Source organism: Cupressus sempervirens, chromosome 11 (genome assembly GCF_028749045.1).
Source record: "Cupressus sempervirens isolate cs-2001-9-10 chromosome 11, ASM2874904v1, whole genome shotgun sequence".
Taxonomy (NCBI): Eukaryota; Viridiplantae; Streptophyta; class Pinopsida; order Cupressales; family Cupressaceae; genus Cupressus; species Cupressus sempervirens.
This window is the reverse complement of record NC_143128.1, coordinates 142,805,516-142,823,330: the sequence shown is the minus strand read 5'-3', so window position 1 is coordinate 142,823,330 and position 17,815 is coordinate 142,805,516. Positions and strand designations below refer to the sequence as shown.

At 36.0% G+C, this 17,815-nt stretch overlaps 1 protein-coding gene across 1 annotated transcript in view; it reads right to left on the bottom strand.

The window, feature by feature from the left end:
- Nucleotides 1-2,952: 2,952 nt before the first annotated feature.
- SETH3 (Sugar isomerase (SIS) family protein) overlaps nucleotides 2,953-17,815 on the bottom strand; it is a 41,995-nt gene continuing 27,132 nt past the window's right edge. Inside the window, exons 2-3 of the mRNA XM_089809895.1 lie at nucleotides 3,588-3,811; nucleotides 2,953-3,489 (exon numbers count right to left, since the gene is read on the bottom strand). Coding sequence (XP_089666021.1) covers nucleotides 3,333-3,489; nucleotides 3,588-3,811 — 381 coding nt within the window. The 3' untranslated portion in view covers nucleotides 2,953-3,332. The remainder of the gene's footprint in view (nucleotides 3,490-3,587; nucleotides 3,812-17,815) is intronic.

Genomic DNA, 17,815 nt, shown 5'->3' with positions numbered 1-17,815 from the left:
AATTCTTCTAGAAATTGTTCCTCATTACTGAATTGTGTTCTTCCTTTGCCTTGCTCGGTTAATACTACGCTCGCTTGATTACCAATCACTTGCTTGGTTAATACTAAGCTCGGTTAATACTATTCATACTCAACTTACTTAACATATGTTTGGCAAATACTATGATCACTCGATGAATAGTAGTCCTTCATTTACCGACCAACTTTTTTAGCTTGATGCAACAAACTAATCCCTTATCTCTTTCACAATTCCATTTCTTTTCTTACCAACCAAAATAACTTACTTGTAGGTCTTCTTAACACTTCATCAAATCATGTAAAACAATCAAATCAATATTATCTTGCCAATGACTAACTCATCAAGTGCCCGTTGAGCTTCTCATACTTATCAACACTTCTTCATTCCATCTTCTATCTTTTCTATCTTCTTCTTCAATCAACATCACATCCTTCAAATGATTTGGCTTACATGAATTAGTATAATGTATTGCCTTAGGTTTGACATCAATGACAACATAACAATTGGTCTAACTCTTCCACATTCACTTCATAACTCTGTTATCTGACATTGTTCCTCATCAACATCAATCTTACATATCGACGCTAACAAAATTAAATTAAATATTACATTTATATTAAATCGTATGCAACATAAAATAGTAAAATAGTATATAATGAGATTGAAATGTAATATAAGAATGGGATTGGAAGCATGTGAAAGTGTCTAAAATGTGGGATAAATTGACACATGAATGGCTCTCATCAAGAATTAGTCGTTCTCTTCAAGAGATTGTCTTGGCAAAGGGTGACTTTGTTGATGTGTGATCTTGAAGATGATGTGTACAATCGATTCAATTCTTCTCTTTAGGGAGACGATCCATTTCTTAGGATGAGTTGCAGGTTAGGTCATGAGGAATATATATGAACATCCCTAGTGAAAGATAAATCAAGAGGGGTTTTGGATCCCTCCTCAAGGAGTTTTGAAAATGAACATTGATGGTATTTCGATAGGGATTTCCAAGCATGTTGGTATTGCCGAAGTAGGGTCTGATAACTCTTGTGGCATTCAACTTTCAACTCTCTTTTTTTCTACTTATAAGACATCATACAAATTATTACATGGAGGCTCTAGATATTTTGTATGTTGTATAGCAAAGTTGTGCTCTTGGTCAATAAAGGATTATTTTAGAATTTAATTCTCAAGGGGTGGTAACTATGTTGAACGAGCAACCAATAGATGGTGTTTGTTAGCACTTAGTTTAGGTTATTAGATAAATTCTTAGCTTATGCAACTCTTTGGAATAAATTACTTATATTCACAATCCTACGGAGTGGAACATAGTAAATTGTCTAAGCAAGTGGCCTTTTGATCAAATGGGGATTGGAATATTATGGATAGGGAAGAATTATCTTTGGAATTGTCTCAAATGTTGGATCAGCTAGTCAATAAAGCAATGATTGTGTAGTACTCTCTTCTCTACTATGTAGTTGGTCATTTTTGCTTTGCAATTCTGTGTTTAATAAATTTTTAACCCTTATTAATCGTGGAAATTATTTAAACATTCGCACCTATCTTTCTTTTGTACATGAAGAAAGGCTAGAACATCCTAATTCTAAAGTGAGTGCTAACGTAAAACTTTTACTTCTAAAGCAAACTGCATGCATTCAAGCAAGCAAACAAGGAGTTACCCTCCTTAACCCAGTCTGTATAATCAAGAGACCAATGTATCCTTTCAAAATCCCATCGTGGAGAAAAAGCATGTGCCCAAGTACATGCATATGTCCTATCTTATATAAGTAGGAACTATTTTCTTCATGGATGTATTATTTCCATGCTGATCTCTTGCCTGCACACAAAGCAGAGCTTATGATGTTTTATCACAATTCAGCTACATTGTTTGAGTCAAACTTATGTCCTAATTAGTGATTCACATGAACCCATCTCTTGTGGGCATGAATGGTCCAAATAGCACTTGTTGCATTTGGGTGATGCTAATAGAGGTGAACTATCAAGACTTCTAAGGATGCCACTCATCCCATTACTTCAACTCAAGTACAGTCAACCATGGAGTTTCCTTCAAGATTGAGCCTACTTGCTACTACTTTAGCAAAAGATTTAATCTCTATAGCTCATCCGAAGATAAGAGGTGCTTTTGGACAATGTATCAAATTATGATATTTGTCAAGATTCAACTGCATGATTACTGAGCCTTGTTACACCACCCTAGGGGACAAGGGGATGGGGAAACGAGGGGACAAGTTTTTGGGACAAGGGGATAGAGAGGCCTGAATTTGGGGACAGCAAGGGGACGGCAGCAAGGGGACGGCAGCAAGGGGACAGCAGCAAGGGGACCAAGGGGTTTGTATATATTATACATATGGTACTTAAAATGTTAGTTATGAAAAGATTTATTGCAATATAAGATATAAAGATGTAAAAGAGTAAATATTTGAACATTGCATCGAATTGGAACATCAAATATTGAACATAAATAGTCAAATCAGCAAATAGTTAACACCGGGATGTCCCCCTATCTCCAGCGGAAGTGGTGGAATCTGGTGGCATCACTGGGGACGGGGGAACGGAGTCCCCAAGTCCCCAGTGCATGGGGCAAAAGGGGGGGGGACACATCCCGTGTTACTATGTTACTGAGTCAAACTCAGAAATGTTGCATTGCTGCTCTGGATCTGCTTCAGTATGTTGCTGCTGAAGTGCACCTTTGCTATGAAGAACGAGGATTAAGCAACTAGCTAAAAGCCCTCAAAGACAATGCATTAATCATTTCTTTAAAAAAATCATCTAACAATGTTCACTTTCACACATAAACCAACAAAACTTTGGAAGTTTTGAATTCCTATAATCTCTTTGTTGGTCATAGTTCTTCCTGGATTTCAATGTATACCCAATTACACATCTACCACTTGCTCAATGAATAAAATATAAGTCATGAAATACTAATAAGCTCCTTTTTTTTAGTTCATACATTGCATTAAAATCGTGAGTACAACCAAAAACCCAGATTGGAGAAGGAAGATAGAAATATCATTCTTACAATATCGGATAAGAATCACGGCCAATGAATTAATTACCTCGGTGTCCAATGGAGATGGGCATCCAAAATTTTCTCTATTAGTGGTAATGAGAACATTTGGATATTTGCAATTATAAGATCCCATGAAAACTGCCTTTATTGAATCATACAAAGGAGGAAATATATGTGGTGTACAGCAAAAAATTATACTAAATCATATAATGAGGAATTTTTAGGTGGTAAAGAATAAAACAATGGCCATCATCAAATTATGCTACTGCACTGTTTCTACCAGGTAAACCTATAAACCTGCTGAGACCAACCCATGCAAGGTGACGATTCCTATGACAACATTGTTATGATCCACAACAGGCAAAAATTGTACAGGTGAAGGTGGAGACTCCATCTTTTGCATGGCCTCGACGGCCATAGCATTGGGTCCAATAGATCTGGGGTTTCTGAAAAGTAACAATCCACAAACAGAAATTTCAGTTTAGTTTCAAATAATCACAAATAAATCTATCTCTAGAAATTGAATATGAAATACTGTACAAACCTGTTACACATCTGTCCTACAGTGATCTTGAAAACCCCTTCCCTCACAGATTTGAGGGTCCGACGCAAATCACCATCAGTGAAAGTTCCAAGAAGATGATGCTCGTCATCCACAACAAGAAGGCATCCACATCCTTTACTAGTTAGTTCTACAAGTTGATCCATTATTAGATCATTTTCCTTGCATAAAGGTAGCTCATCTTGCCTCTTCATTACATCCTGCACCTGCAATGCCATACACCCGATAGAATTAGGCCCCGTTAGTTTGGCCTCATTTAAGTGAGAATCTGACCTCAAGCATTCAGGAAAGCGCACATTAGAAAAAAAAAACAGTCTTCTTTCACATGAGCACATAATTACAAGACTGTTCCAGAGAATTGCATTTCCAATATTGGATAATCTGTCTCATTATAGAATTAGGCCATGTTTGTTAGTTTGACCTTAAATAAATGAGAGTCTGGCTTCAAGCATTCAAAAAAGAGCACATTATAAAAAACAGTGTAAAGCAGGCAGTGGGGTACAATGGGATGGGTTTCCGGGACGGGGAAAAAAGGCTTCAATTTCAATTTGGGGATGGCAGTAGGGGGCTAGGGGAGCAAGGGGAAGTCACTGTAATATACTATGTATAATAGTATAAGAACTAATAAATCATAATACCATAAATTTCAAGATAGAAAAATTGCAACATGGCCAATACAGAAGGCAGTATACTAAGTACTTGAACACTAGACACTGACATTGAAGTTTTCATTTTGAACACTGAATAATGAATTGCCAATTAATTTTAAAAAATTCAAATTTAAAAAAGCAACTGTATAAGTAAAATAGTAAATACTAATTAGCAAACTTGTAAATGTCAATCACTAAATACTTGACCAATGAACAGTGGAAAATTGCATATTGAATTACAAATTACAAATTAGAATATTAAAATTATAAAATTGTCGAAACGACGAATGGAAGATTTATATTATATCAAAAATATTTGTATTATAAAGATGATTACAATGAGTAGCACGATCATTGATATCAAAACAAGTACAAAATGTAGTGGAGGGAGGCCTCTAATCATCCCTCTAGGCAAATGCCTCATCACTGGAACTGTTGGACTTAGGTGCATCCCCCAACATCCCAAGGACTTCTGTGTGTCCCCCTACATCCCCACAGCATCTCAGTGGTGGGAAGGAAGTGGCGGGGGATGTGGGAATGCCTAGTCCCCGTCCCAGGGACATCCCCAGCCCAGGTTTGGGAGGGGGTGAGGACGCGACCCCGTGTTACACTGGAAAAAAAAACTTGTCATGCTTCACATGAACACATAATTGCAAGATTGTTCCACAGAATTGCATTCCAATATTAGATAGTCTGTCTGAATGTTCCAGATTTATGATTTATTTGTTCAGGCCACTACATAAACACTAGATGCAACATTTAGTCCCAATTTAAGAAGAAATGCCAAATGGATTTGCAGTCACTTCATAAGATTTCTCATCACCAATAGCTTGCAAAAAGTATGAAATATCTTAACCTTGTTTCCTTGGTCCACTTGGTTGACCAACAAAGCTGTGGATAAAAAGTGGACGGGCTTCTATCTTTTAACAAATTGTTATTCATACAATCCCTTGTAGATCAATTATCCCCTCCTGTTCATGGCGAGGCAGCCCACCCCCTTGTGCTTTCTCCAACTGTTAACTTTTCGATTAAAATTGAACGAAGCATAAACTGACCATATAGAAGCCTCAGTTTAAATTTCTTGGGCTCTTGAAGATCTAGATGAAAATATATCTATTTCCCTTCATTGAAGCATGTTGTTTTTCAAAATTTGCTAATCTTTCTCACTTCGTCAGTTCAAATGAATGGCAATTTTAAGAACACTTTGACAGATACCAGCAAGTTTTACAGGCCTTTGTTCAGGATAGTCTGCTTTGGCAAGGGAGGGCTGAATTGTATTTACAAATGAAACAGTTTCACAGGGTGCTCAGTTATGACTGTTGATTGGAATCATCATTCACAGAAACCAGGAAAAAGTTGACCCACTTCATATATAATAATTTCATTCTAAATAAATTATGCCTCAATACTAATTATGCCATATATTTAACAGAAAATCATGGATCAGAGTAGAAGAAGCTTTCAAATCTTAGCGATAAGTAAACCAGCTATTGAATTACATAGACATCAGTACTATACTAATACTAGAATTAGCTTGACAGGTGGAAATCATTATTGATAATAACTTTCAAAAATAAATTTATATGACCAAATATATTGAATAACACCAATTTTTGGAAAATTTGTTACAAATTACTTGAAATTTGCCGAATCAGAATAAACTCACAGGAAAATATATGATTTCCGAAGATATTCGTTTAATCTGATATATCAACAAAAAAAATTGCCAATTATGTGCACTCAATCTATTCTTTGCAATACCATGAATGAAGAGGAAGCGATTTGACATAAAAATTTACATAAATTATGATGACTCTGTCAATGCAATAGATAATCTTTTCATTCTCCTCAGTTCCTATCAATATAAGTGATCAAATGAAACATGCCAATTAAATTACTAGGATCAATTTTGCCGGTGAGTTAATAGGAATTTTGGTCCAATGGTCTTTCTTTCTAAATTAACCTGCTTTCATGTGTGCCTCTGAGAACATGCACCAACCTCTCATCCATTGGCATCATCCTTGAAGGATAGAGATACCATTGACATTACAAGTACCAAAAATTATATGCACTATTATTCAACTAGTTGATTGCAGTTTGTTATTCAAAAGTTATAATTGTCAACAAAATACATTTCTCTAAATATATATGATCCAAAATTTTCTGTTTTCAGTATCAATTTGAAGCTACGTTGCCGGTTCTCACCCTATACCCTCGAACCAGGTCCAGGTGCAAACCCGGTATAGGTTTGTTAAATGGTCCATGTACAGTCCGCACAAGGTCCATGCAGATGCAAATCATCGCAGATCCATTGTGGGGTTTTCACACCATTGCCCCATTAAAAATGGGGGCCCCCTCCTTTAGCTTTAGCAAGTAGAAGACTGAAGTTGTCATCTTAGGTGGATTTAGTTGGCAACATTTTCAAGTCTCCATGTCAGAAGGCGAGTTTGAGCAATTTTGGCCTGTTAGGAAGTAATATTTGTTCACGGTTTGTGAGAGGGTTTTGATGTTCTTTTGAGGTATTTTCATGGCCTAAGCCCTAGTGGAGGGGTAGAGTTTTAGTCTAAGTGAGAAAGGTTTACATGCTTGGGAGATGGGAGAAGGATTGTGAGCAAATCTGAAAAGTGGTAAAATGTGAACAAATTGATTGATGCAATGTTAAAATGATGAAGAAAAGGAGTAATGGTAATTTTCCTACAGATAACTGCTGCAGTCATGTTTGATGGAAATCCTCTGCCCAGAGGATTCCCACCATGGAATTCCTCTCTTTAGGATTTCTACCCTTCTCCTCGATGACTCAAAATTGATCCAAAACCATGCTAATGCTTGGAAACTTGAAAATGAATAACATGATGGGTGCAAAATGGAAAGATTTGGAAATCTAAGTGGCAAAAGCATGTTTGGTGGAAATCCTCTAACTAGACAATTCCCACCGTGGAAATCCTCTCTTGTTAGGATTCCCACCCTATTAATCCTCCCAAGCTCAAAATTCCACCACCTTCCAAGAAACTCAAATCTGGTCTAAGGCATGAACTCAACATGAACAAAATTGGAGCAAGAAATTGTCAAGGAGAGGTCAAAATGGGATAAGTTTTGCCAATGGCATTTCAAATAGATCATGTTTGGTGGAAATCCTCTGACTAGAAGATTCGCACCACATTAATCCTCTCAAACCAAAATTTCCCCTTTTTTACATTGCACCAAAAATTGACATCAAGCATGTGTTAGAGCTAACGAATGTTGAGTGAAAGTGAGATTGATTGATAACAATGATGTTTTGGAAACTTTTAAGGCAATGAAGTGCTAAGAAAATTTGGTAGAAATCCTCTCTCCAGAGGATTCCCACCTTAGAAATCATATCTTCAAAGGATTCCCACCTTGGAAATCCCAACTCAACGACTCTGCCTTTTTGGAATGGCTAAATTAGGCAAATAAAGTCATTCGAGTGATCACAAGGGAAGTGGGGGCAAGGTCTAAAAAGTAATGGTATGTCTTAAGTAAAAGAGAAGATGCCAAGTCATGGTAAAAATCCTCTGTCCAGAGCATTCCCACCATGTAAATCCTCTCTCAAAGGATTCCCACCACAATAATCCTCCCAACTTGGAATTTCCCCATTCTTTTCCTTGTGCAAAATGAAAGACAAATCAAATGGGCAGATTGGAGATGGTGAGAGAGGAATTTTAACGTCAAGAGATTTAAATTTGGATGAATTTCTTTATCATGCTTGGTAGAAATCCTCTGACCGGAGGGTTCCCACTGTTGAAATCCTCTCACCTTAAGGATTTCGACTCAAGAACTTTGTCTTCCAAGCCTCTAGAAATACCCGAGACATTGGTCATTGCAAGAAGATAGAAAGGCTTAATCTTGAATAAGTTTATTGATGTGATTTTGTTTCCAGAAATCCTTTACGAACTTGATAAAGCTTTCTTTTTTTCCTTGCAAGGCGAAAGATGGAGATCATGTCAAGGATGAGCTTGAGACTTCCAAAGGAGAACCAAGTAGACACCACAAGAAGATAGCTAAAGCTCATGGACTCAAGTGAGAAGGAAAGATTCATGTTCAAGCTACCCACTCGAAAACTCAGATTAAAATCAAGAGAAACATCGAGAAAGGTAGAGGAATCAAAACTCGTGAAAGCATCGTCAAGAGGCTCAAGATAAGGATCAAGTCTACAAGTTTGAGATGCTAATCCAAATTAAGCCATGAAATTGAAGACATCCATATCAATTCCACTAATGCAATCAAGTGTAATCAATTTCACATCAGCTAATGAGGAAAGATTTCAAAGGATGGAGAGAACTCAAAGGATGAAGTCATAGAGGTCATCACACTCATCCTCAAGAGGAATTGATAAGTTTGAGAAGAGTTGATCAAAGTTAGAGATGTTGAGTATCAAGAGATATTTTCTCTTCATCAAATGGTTAAATATATCTCTTCCAATTTAAACATAGTCTATCACACACATGCCAAGTGTCATATTTTCTCATTGGTTGGAAAAATCATTGTAATTTTCTTATTAGCCCATGATGTGATTGTTAGAGAGTAAGTCCACCAAGATAATTGAGAGTGAGTGAATCAATTATGTAATTAAAACAACTCTCAATATCCTTATCGGTTCTGAAACATGTAAATAGTAGATGCAACAACCATAAAAAGATATCACAATAACACCAGATCTATTAACGAGGGAAACCTTTGACCAGAGGGAAAACCCTAGTAGGGATGGTACCCACAAGATGATGTACTAATATAAAAGTTCCTTGTGAAAGGATGGACCTTGTTAGGAGTCAATGAAATATATTCAGTACATATGAGTCCCTATTAGGAAACTTTGAATCCCTGTTAGGTGATTCCAACCCTATTAGGAGTTGAAAAGAAGACAGAAAGACCCACTGTCCAAATAGCTTCAATACTCTACTCCCTGAATAATACAAGTGTACATCAATAACTATTCATTAGCAATTTTTTTTCCAAATACAATTTCTTGTAAGCTCATTGTGTCTCAACTGCAACAATTCCTTCTCTGATCCAAAATATGTTCACATGTAAGCTCACACAATACATAACACAAATATGACCACATGTCACACTTTCATTGCCACATTCTACCACAAGGAAATGACCTTTCCTTTACACCAAGTCCTAGAATAAGTTATTGAGTCGACCTTGAGGCTTTTCCAATTTACAATAATAATATAGGACCAACTTAAGATATTACATTACACATTACAATACAATATTGCATCTTTTTCACAATTACAAACAATATGTCGGCTCGCAGTCTTCACAACTTTTCACTTGTTGATCATCTGATTGTGCGTGATTAACCACAACATCTTCAACATTCTTCAACCTCTGTCCAATCCACTCAACCAAAATCCATCTCTGTTAGGAGATACAATCCAAACAATAAGGACCAGCATGAAGACAACCATGAGAACTCTAGTTTTTATGACAGAAGTTGTATATCTTCACAATGCCACGTGGATAGAGATGAACCAAGTGAAATAATTCAAACATTTCACTTGACGATGATCTTTTCATTAATGGAGATAGTGATTTGGCTGATGGTATTCATAGTGAACCAGGAGATGAAGGTTACTACAACTCACCTATTGTTTTGCCACCAAGTTCTTATGATATGACAGCCGCCTCCTTACTGATCGGTGATTTTATTTTTATGCATACCCCAGTTAATAGTGGCTCCTCCACTTGGTTTGCTATTATATTTTCATATTTGGCTCATCCTTTAGAAGATTGTGAGTTTCAAATTGATCTCATCTTGAGGCGCATATCTTAAGAGATTATTTCCTTCCGGTACAAGGAGACAATGACAACATGAGTATTATTCCTATTCCCAATTCAGATTATAGCAACAAAATGTGATGGTCTTATGAGTTGGACTTCATAAATTTTGGCAATGTTTTTGGTTTTGGTGGGTTGATTTGCTTGTTCAGTTGACTGGTTCAGGATGATGATAGGTTGATAGACACATATTTATACACCCAAGATTGTGATGACGAGTTGATTGAGGATGCAGGAGTTAATAGGATGGTTGTTTTTCATTATGTGTACTATGATGAGCTACTTCACTATCTGAGAAATTGTGATCAGAGTAATGCAACAAGAAGGTGGAGCAGTATTTCTCAAATTGGCATGGGATCTACAGATCTTATTGGTAGATGGGTTGCATTCTTATTTCACAATTGCCAGTAGGAGTTGTAGAGCAGCTTGCACAATGATATGCAATCTTGGTAGTGATTGCTTGAGGGAAAGAAATCTTGAGGAGGGAGGACTGTAACATCCTCTTTTTGGGACATTAGAAATTCTAAAGTTAAATTCATAAAATATTAAATTTGGCTTATGGGGACTTAATGCAAATTTATAAAAAGGGGTCAATTTAACATTGTGTAAAGCAGGGTAAAGGTGACAAAGAAGAAAAAGACGAAAGGACAAGAAAAGGAAGCTTAAGGGTCGTCATTTCGAGCATTAAAAGAAGGAAGCTAACTCATTTTGGATATCTTTGGATATTCTTTTTTCCTTGAGTTTCTCTTGGAGAAATTTGTGAAGTGTCTAGTTTCATGTTCAAAATCTATGGATGGAAACCTTCAAGCTCAACTCACCAAATTGGATGCCAACCCAATTTAGCATTAAAGGTGTATTCACTTATAGTTCACATTAGGTATTATGGGTTCCTTTGTATCTCCAATTTGTTCTAGGATTGGACTTCTATGCATGTTATTGTATTGCTAGTTTACGATGCAATAACAAATTTAAGGTATTTTATAAGAGTATTTTTTGGGTATTTGTTGGTTTTAAATTGCATGAAATTATTTGTTGTACTCAAAAATTGTTTGGGAGGAAATTTGAGTTAAAATATCTAGTAGGATATTACACACCTCGCTTTGTCCTAAGGTGAAATCTTGAGAGTATAACAAGAGATGATAGCTTATGGAAATCTTAGAGTTAATGGATTTCCACAAGGGAAATCCTCTACTCAAAGGATTTCCACCAGTTTCCAAATTTGCTCACAATCCATCTCCCACCTCGCAAGCATGTAAACCTTTCTCACTTAAACTAAAACTCTACCCCTCTTATGAAAATACCTCAAAAGGACATCAAAACCCTCATACAAACCTCAGAAAAATATTACTTCCAAGTACGCCAAAATTGCTCAAACTCACCCTTTGACTTGGAGACTTGAAAATTTTGCTAACTAAAACCACCTTAGGCAACAACTCCTACTCGCTAAAGAAAAAGAGGGGGTCCACATTTTCAATGAGGTGAAGGTGTGAAAACCCCACAACATCTAGCAGCCACCAAAGAAATGTTCCTCAACATTTCAAGGATAAAACTTGTGCAAAATCAAGATCCTTTGATTGACTCCACTTTCACCTATCAAACAACTAGAAAAAGTACTCAAAATAGAAGAAACCATGAATTGGGCTAAGCACCTTCATCCTCGATTACACGTGTGTGCAAATGTAATCATTCCCCGCTCGACAAGAACTAGAAAGCCTCTCAGATCCATTAGACTTAGCTATTTTGATATCCTTACTCCAAAAGCATCCTGGGTAGAACCTCAATACCAGTCAGCATCAAGAGCGTTGACGAGGTTATCACTGTGGTCAACCACAAATATTGCTCAACCTATAGTGACTTCTATTTTACAGCACCTATAGAGATATTCACACACATGGAGCCAAATTACTTCATTTTTTTCACTTTACTTTTTTCTTTTTCTTTTTCCATTTTCTTCTCTTTTCAATCTTTTGTTTGGGGTTGCAAGCACTAACGCTCACAGTAGGTTTGGAAAACCACTGTGGTTTTGAAGCAGGTGTATGTTTTTTACTAATCCCAATTTCATCTTGAGAACTCGCGAAGAACTTGGAGCAATTAAAATGTTGTAAGCGAATGAGTTAGAAATCCAAAACACAACTAAGATCCAATCCAAATTAAGAACCGTTCCTTCAAATGATATTGTTATTAAGCATCCAATCTCCAATTCGAGGAACCTTAGAGAGAGATATCTAGGAAATATACCAAACAAACCACTGGGAAAGTACTAGAGTGTATTGTCTGACACCTTGCCTTGCTCACAAATTTGAATTCATCCAGCTATGCTAACCAAGCAAACAACTAAACTAAAGGAGGTTAGACAACTAAAGGAAACAACTACTAAACTACTTGGATCAAATGACTTAAGGTAAACCTACAAACTGACTCTCTAACCAGACCAAATAACTGACTCAAATAAATCTCAAGCCAACTGAACCAAGGGAATTTACCCTCTTGGCTCCTATGATAACTACTCTAACTAATGAAAAGGAAACCCACCCTAACCCTCTTTAACTAAGTGGTTCAAGACAAACCTACTCTAACTATTTCAAGAATCTCAAAGGGATGGCACTAACCAAATTGATATATACAATTGATCTAATGTAGTTTATCAAGATGTTCAGGAGTAGCAAGGTTTGGGTAACGGTTCTCAGTTTGGCATTTTTATTCTTGTTCCTCGTAAAAAAATTCTAGCCCCATTTTCAAACTTAGGAAAATTATCATGCAAGATCAATACGTGAGGCGATTCATGTGGTCCATGGTCAATCCAAATGCAAGTTTTCTTTCCCAAACCTCCATAATCAAAATAATAACTTTCAAATTTTTCAACATTAGAATCAAGGAAAGAAACAAACAACCTGACATTTCTTGAGAGGCAATTCATGTTGAAATAGTTGTTGATCATTCATAACTTTGAGAGATGGTGTATTCCCCCGCTAGTGTTAGCATCGAACTCATGGGTGGTCAAGGAAGGATTACTCTTGAGATCAAGCCCTTGGAATACTAATTTAGGAGGCTTGTCCTTGTATAACATGAACCACACATCTTTGAGCGCATTGCTAAGTGCATTCTCAAAAATTAAGGATTCCTTGACGAGGTCTCCCTCAAATATCTCCCCAAGTTGTTCAAATGTAATATCCAACTATGACATTTACCCAAATTGTTCTTCATCATCTTCCCTCGTGGCGTTGCATTCAGATTTCTCTTTAGGAACATCTAGCAATTTTCTATGTAGAATCTCATCAAACATAACATCCTCACGACTAAAAGAAAGATCATCCAACATCTTCATGAATTCGTCGAATTCAATCTTGAGTGGTAAAGTTTCAAGAGGTTGGAGCTAGTGCTAAACCATGTCACTTGCAATAACTTTATCATCTTGAAATGTATTTGGCAATGACTCAACTTCTTTAATAATATCCTTTATCCTTTAGCACCTCCCCCCGCCCCCCCCCCACCAAAAAAAAAGGAATTTGGTGGTGATGATGCCTTGCAATGCTCTATCAAATTGTTTTTCATATTTAGATTTGCATGTGGTATCTTGTAATTTCACAATCTAAGCATCTGACTATCTTCCTTTCCAATGGTACGTAAAATCGGTTGCAATTCATCCTCAAGAATTTGACTTCGTAGCATGAGGGAAGGTTCACCAAGGACTACTTCAAACTTGTAGTAATCTTCATCTACTTCTTCATGATGTTGGTATGTCTTCTATGTGTCCTCTTCCTCGGATTGTGTCCTTGAATTTCTTTTCAACACCTTCATTTGACATGATGCATGAAAGTCTTTCCTCTTAATTATCCTTGTCATTATTTTCAGCCATGCTTCCTTGATGCAACAGATTTCTTTCTTCAACATTTGGTTCCCAACTTGAGTAATGACTACTACCTTCATTCATCCAACTTGGAAGCTACAAGAAATCCTCGCCAACCCCCACGGATAACTCCTCATACCAACCCATGTGAAATTTGATCAAGTCGATGGAATCTTGACAAGATGGGCAAGTAAATTCTGAATGTGAAAGGGTATGCACAGTACACCAAGTATTTCCTCCATATCCACTTCTTGGTTTCCCATTGATATCTTCTTTGAATGCAAGGAACTATGCTTCTTAATTGACAAGCACCACAGGCCCATACACTTGTAAAAGAGAAATTCTCCCCCGTAACTCTAGCTCCACCCTCAAAAGGAATATCAAACAATACATCACCTCATGATCTATAGTATCCTACCCTATCTCGATGTTGCAAAGCTGAGACAACCTATATGGATGCAATCGTTTGTTCAAATCAAACCATATCGAAAGAGCATCAACCTGCTTGTCCATTAAGAAACCTTTTACTTTTTGAATTTTCTGACTTTTCACTTTTTTTTTTTGTATTTTTTCAACTTCATGCTTTTTTTTTTAAAAAGTAATTTCAACTTTTGAAGAAATCGGGTCTCAAATATAGCTATAAAGCCCATTCTTGTTGATATATACACAAATGAACTTCGTTTTGCCCTCCCTCTAACAGTTAATTTCATGCAGAATCAAATACCTAATGTTTCGAGATGAAACATCAACTGCTTAATCCTCTCTTGATAAAAGGTCATCTCTCATGCTAAGCTTGCAAAGATAGATCGTGAAATGATTTCGAAGTTCCTTCTATTGCAGGCTTTACTCAGTTCTATGATTTGATATGCTAGTTATCACAAAAGGGCTTACACTATTCATTCAATGGATATCAACTCTTGCACTTCTAAAGATTTCAATTCAAAACTGTGCAAAAAAAATTAAAAAATTCTAATTTTCCAACTTCTACCTCTACTTCTACTGTGAATATAAGGAATCATGGACGACGTGGACTCTACTATGTGTAATGTCACCAACAACTCCACTCACCTAGTGTAAGCTTCTAAGGAACATTTTAATGGTTTTCACAGCAATAATCTCCTCTTCAATCCAATCAAATGGATGCAAAATAAAGATTGAATATCAATTGAAGTTTGCTAAAATGCATATTTCTCTAAGACAGAGAAATATGAGCTGAAAACCCCTAAGAGATGTTATGGTAAAATGCATATTTCTCTAAGAATGAGAAATATGAAGTGAAAGCCCTTTAGAAATGTTCTTATAAAATGCATGTCTCTAAGATAGAGGAATATGAGGTGAAATCCCTTGAGAGATGTTGCTCTTTTTGTTAATGTTTTAGTTAACTATAGGAGAAATCATTATTACTTGTGAACGTTTCATTGTTGGTTCAAGTCTTCAAGATACTTGAAGAGTATTTCGTCTATATTCATGATGAGACTCACGTTGGCATTTATGAAATGTCTTGTGTTCGACATAAAAAGGTAACCGTTTCTATTCAGGAGGCATATGTTTCTATTGAGGCATCCACATCAAATGGAGAGACATTGTTCAAGCCAAGACTAGAGAGTTAGAAATTTGAAGAGTCGCACAAGTTCACATGAAGAGTCCAGTGTTTGGAATGTGGAAAATTTTCCTCAAGAAGAGTCTTGCGGTTGGCATTTGTAGAACCTACTAAGTGATATACCAAGAGTTTCCAATGTGAAAGAAGACACTTCTTGTAATCTATCTATCTATCTATCTATGTGTGTGTGTGTGTCAGCTTGTTCCAGCGGATGTCTATATAACCTTTTCATTGAGAATCATTATTTTTGTTGTTTTTTATACTCAACTTTTAAGCGGTATTATTTTTCTATGGTTTTGTGCATAGTTCAAAATCTTGTTCCCTACCACTTATCAGCGAGGCAAACACAAGTTTTCTTAGCAAATATCAGAGACAAATCAATAACTTCTCGAAAAAATATTCGGAATTTTTAAAATGACTTAAATTTAATTTAAAATGCATATTTCTTGCAGAATTCAATAAGTAGATGCATCTAATGAGTCAGTAATGAGTAAACAAACTAAGCAAGCTGATATATATATATATATATATGCATTAAGTAACAAAATTATATCCTCATGTGGAATGCTGATATAGTCAAAAACTCTGAACTCTAAAGCAAACTCCAAATAGCAAATTGTCTTTGTAAAGCCACTTTCATTTTGCAAGTCCAAAGTCAACTTTCATTTTTGCAAGTCCAAAGTCAACTTTGATCCCTCTCACCAAATTGGTGTGGTAAATGGAAAGAAAACAAGCACAAAGTGGTAATTGAAGACTTTTGGGCCAAATCCGTTGAGATGAATATGAAATTGTCATGCCCAAAATATAGGGCAAAAACACACTAACAATTTTTTTATTATAATGTAATCAAAATTAAATAATCATGTCCTTAAATTTCTTTTACTAACAACAACTATAATGTGAGGACTTATTGAAACATTACTATAACTCAATGAAACATTTCTCCTTTAGAAGGGGCTATCATTTTTATAAAAAAATAACAACCTAGTTCAAATTTTACTTAGGTTTAATTATTGGTGTCATAGTTTAGAAGGAATACATTTGTTTATCAAATTTCTGTAAGGGGAAATCCCTACTTTGTATAGTAAAATATAAATGTTCACACTTAACATGAAGCCATTGTTGCCCAAGTGTCACGAAACTGAGCTCTGATACCAAAATGTCATGCCCAAAATATGGGGCAAAAACAAACTAACAATCCATCCAATATAAATTGTATAAATGATGAAAGAATGGAAAGATTGATCTTAAGTATATTTTGTGTGAATCTCCAATACGAGAACAAGTGCAAATTAAATCTGGAATATAGTCCTTGGATTAAGCTACATTAGATATGGTAAAGTTTCTTAGTGTCCTACCTTAATTAATTAATAGATTTAAGGGATACATTATTCGTTTTGTAAGCCATATAGAACATTGGGAATATAGTTCCTAGGTAATGTTATCCTCTTGCCAAGTATTTCAAAGTATACCCCTATTTAGATAAAATAAATCCACTTTAAAAGTTATCTTTAAAAAAAAGGATATGTTTTCAAAGAGAAAAGAGTAAGAGTTTCAAAAAAAAAATTCAAAATAAGCATCTACAGGATGCTGGTTAATACATGGGAGTTTTTTTCCATTCAAAAGGTAAAAGAAAATCACTTGAAGATTCCTTTAATATCCTTTTTGAACTTACTAACTATTACATATTTAAATAAAAAAGAAAAGAAACAAAAAAAAAAAAAAATTATTATTAAAACAAATATCCTAAATCCTATCCTAGGAGATCCAACTAATAAACTTTTCCTCGTAACTCCTCCATGTCTAGTCCAAATCAAATCAAAGGAAATTTCATCCCATGCATTTATGGATGACGTTACCTCCCCTCTCCAATGGTTGGACGCAGGCAAGTTTAAAGGGAAGGAGGTCAAACTTAATTTTTGAATGAATTTTGCAAAACTCTTACCTCCTTCCTCCATCTTAGGCAATTTTGCAAGGGCTCCATGGGCTGGTTTAAGGTACTACTCGTGCCCCATGTCACTCACATGACAGTTGTATGAGCCAATCAAAATTGGAGGGGCAAAGTATTAAATGATGCAAGTTTGGTTTCAAAAGTCTTGTCTCACAACTTTATCCTTCCCCATGCCAAGCGTATTTATTCCTTGGGAGACTTGGTTGCTGTGTATGGCAGCCCTTGGGCAGCGTGGAAGACATGGGGAAACACCCATGGGCTTGGGTAAAGGATTAGCCTCGGTAATAGTGTTTGTACCAAACAGAATTCAGCTATGTGTTGAATATGTAATCCCACCTTTAAAGACATCTTCACCTC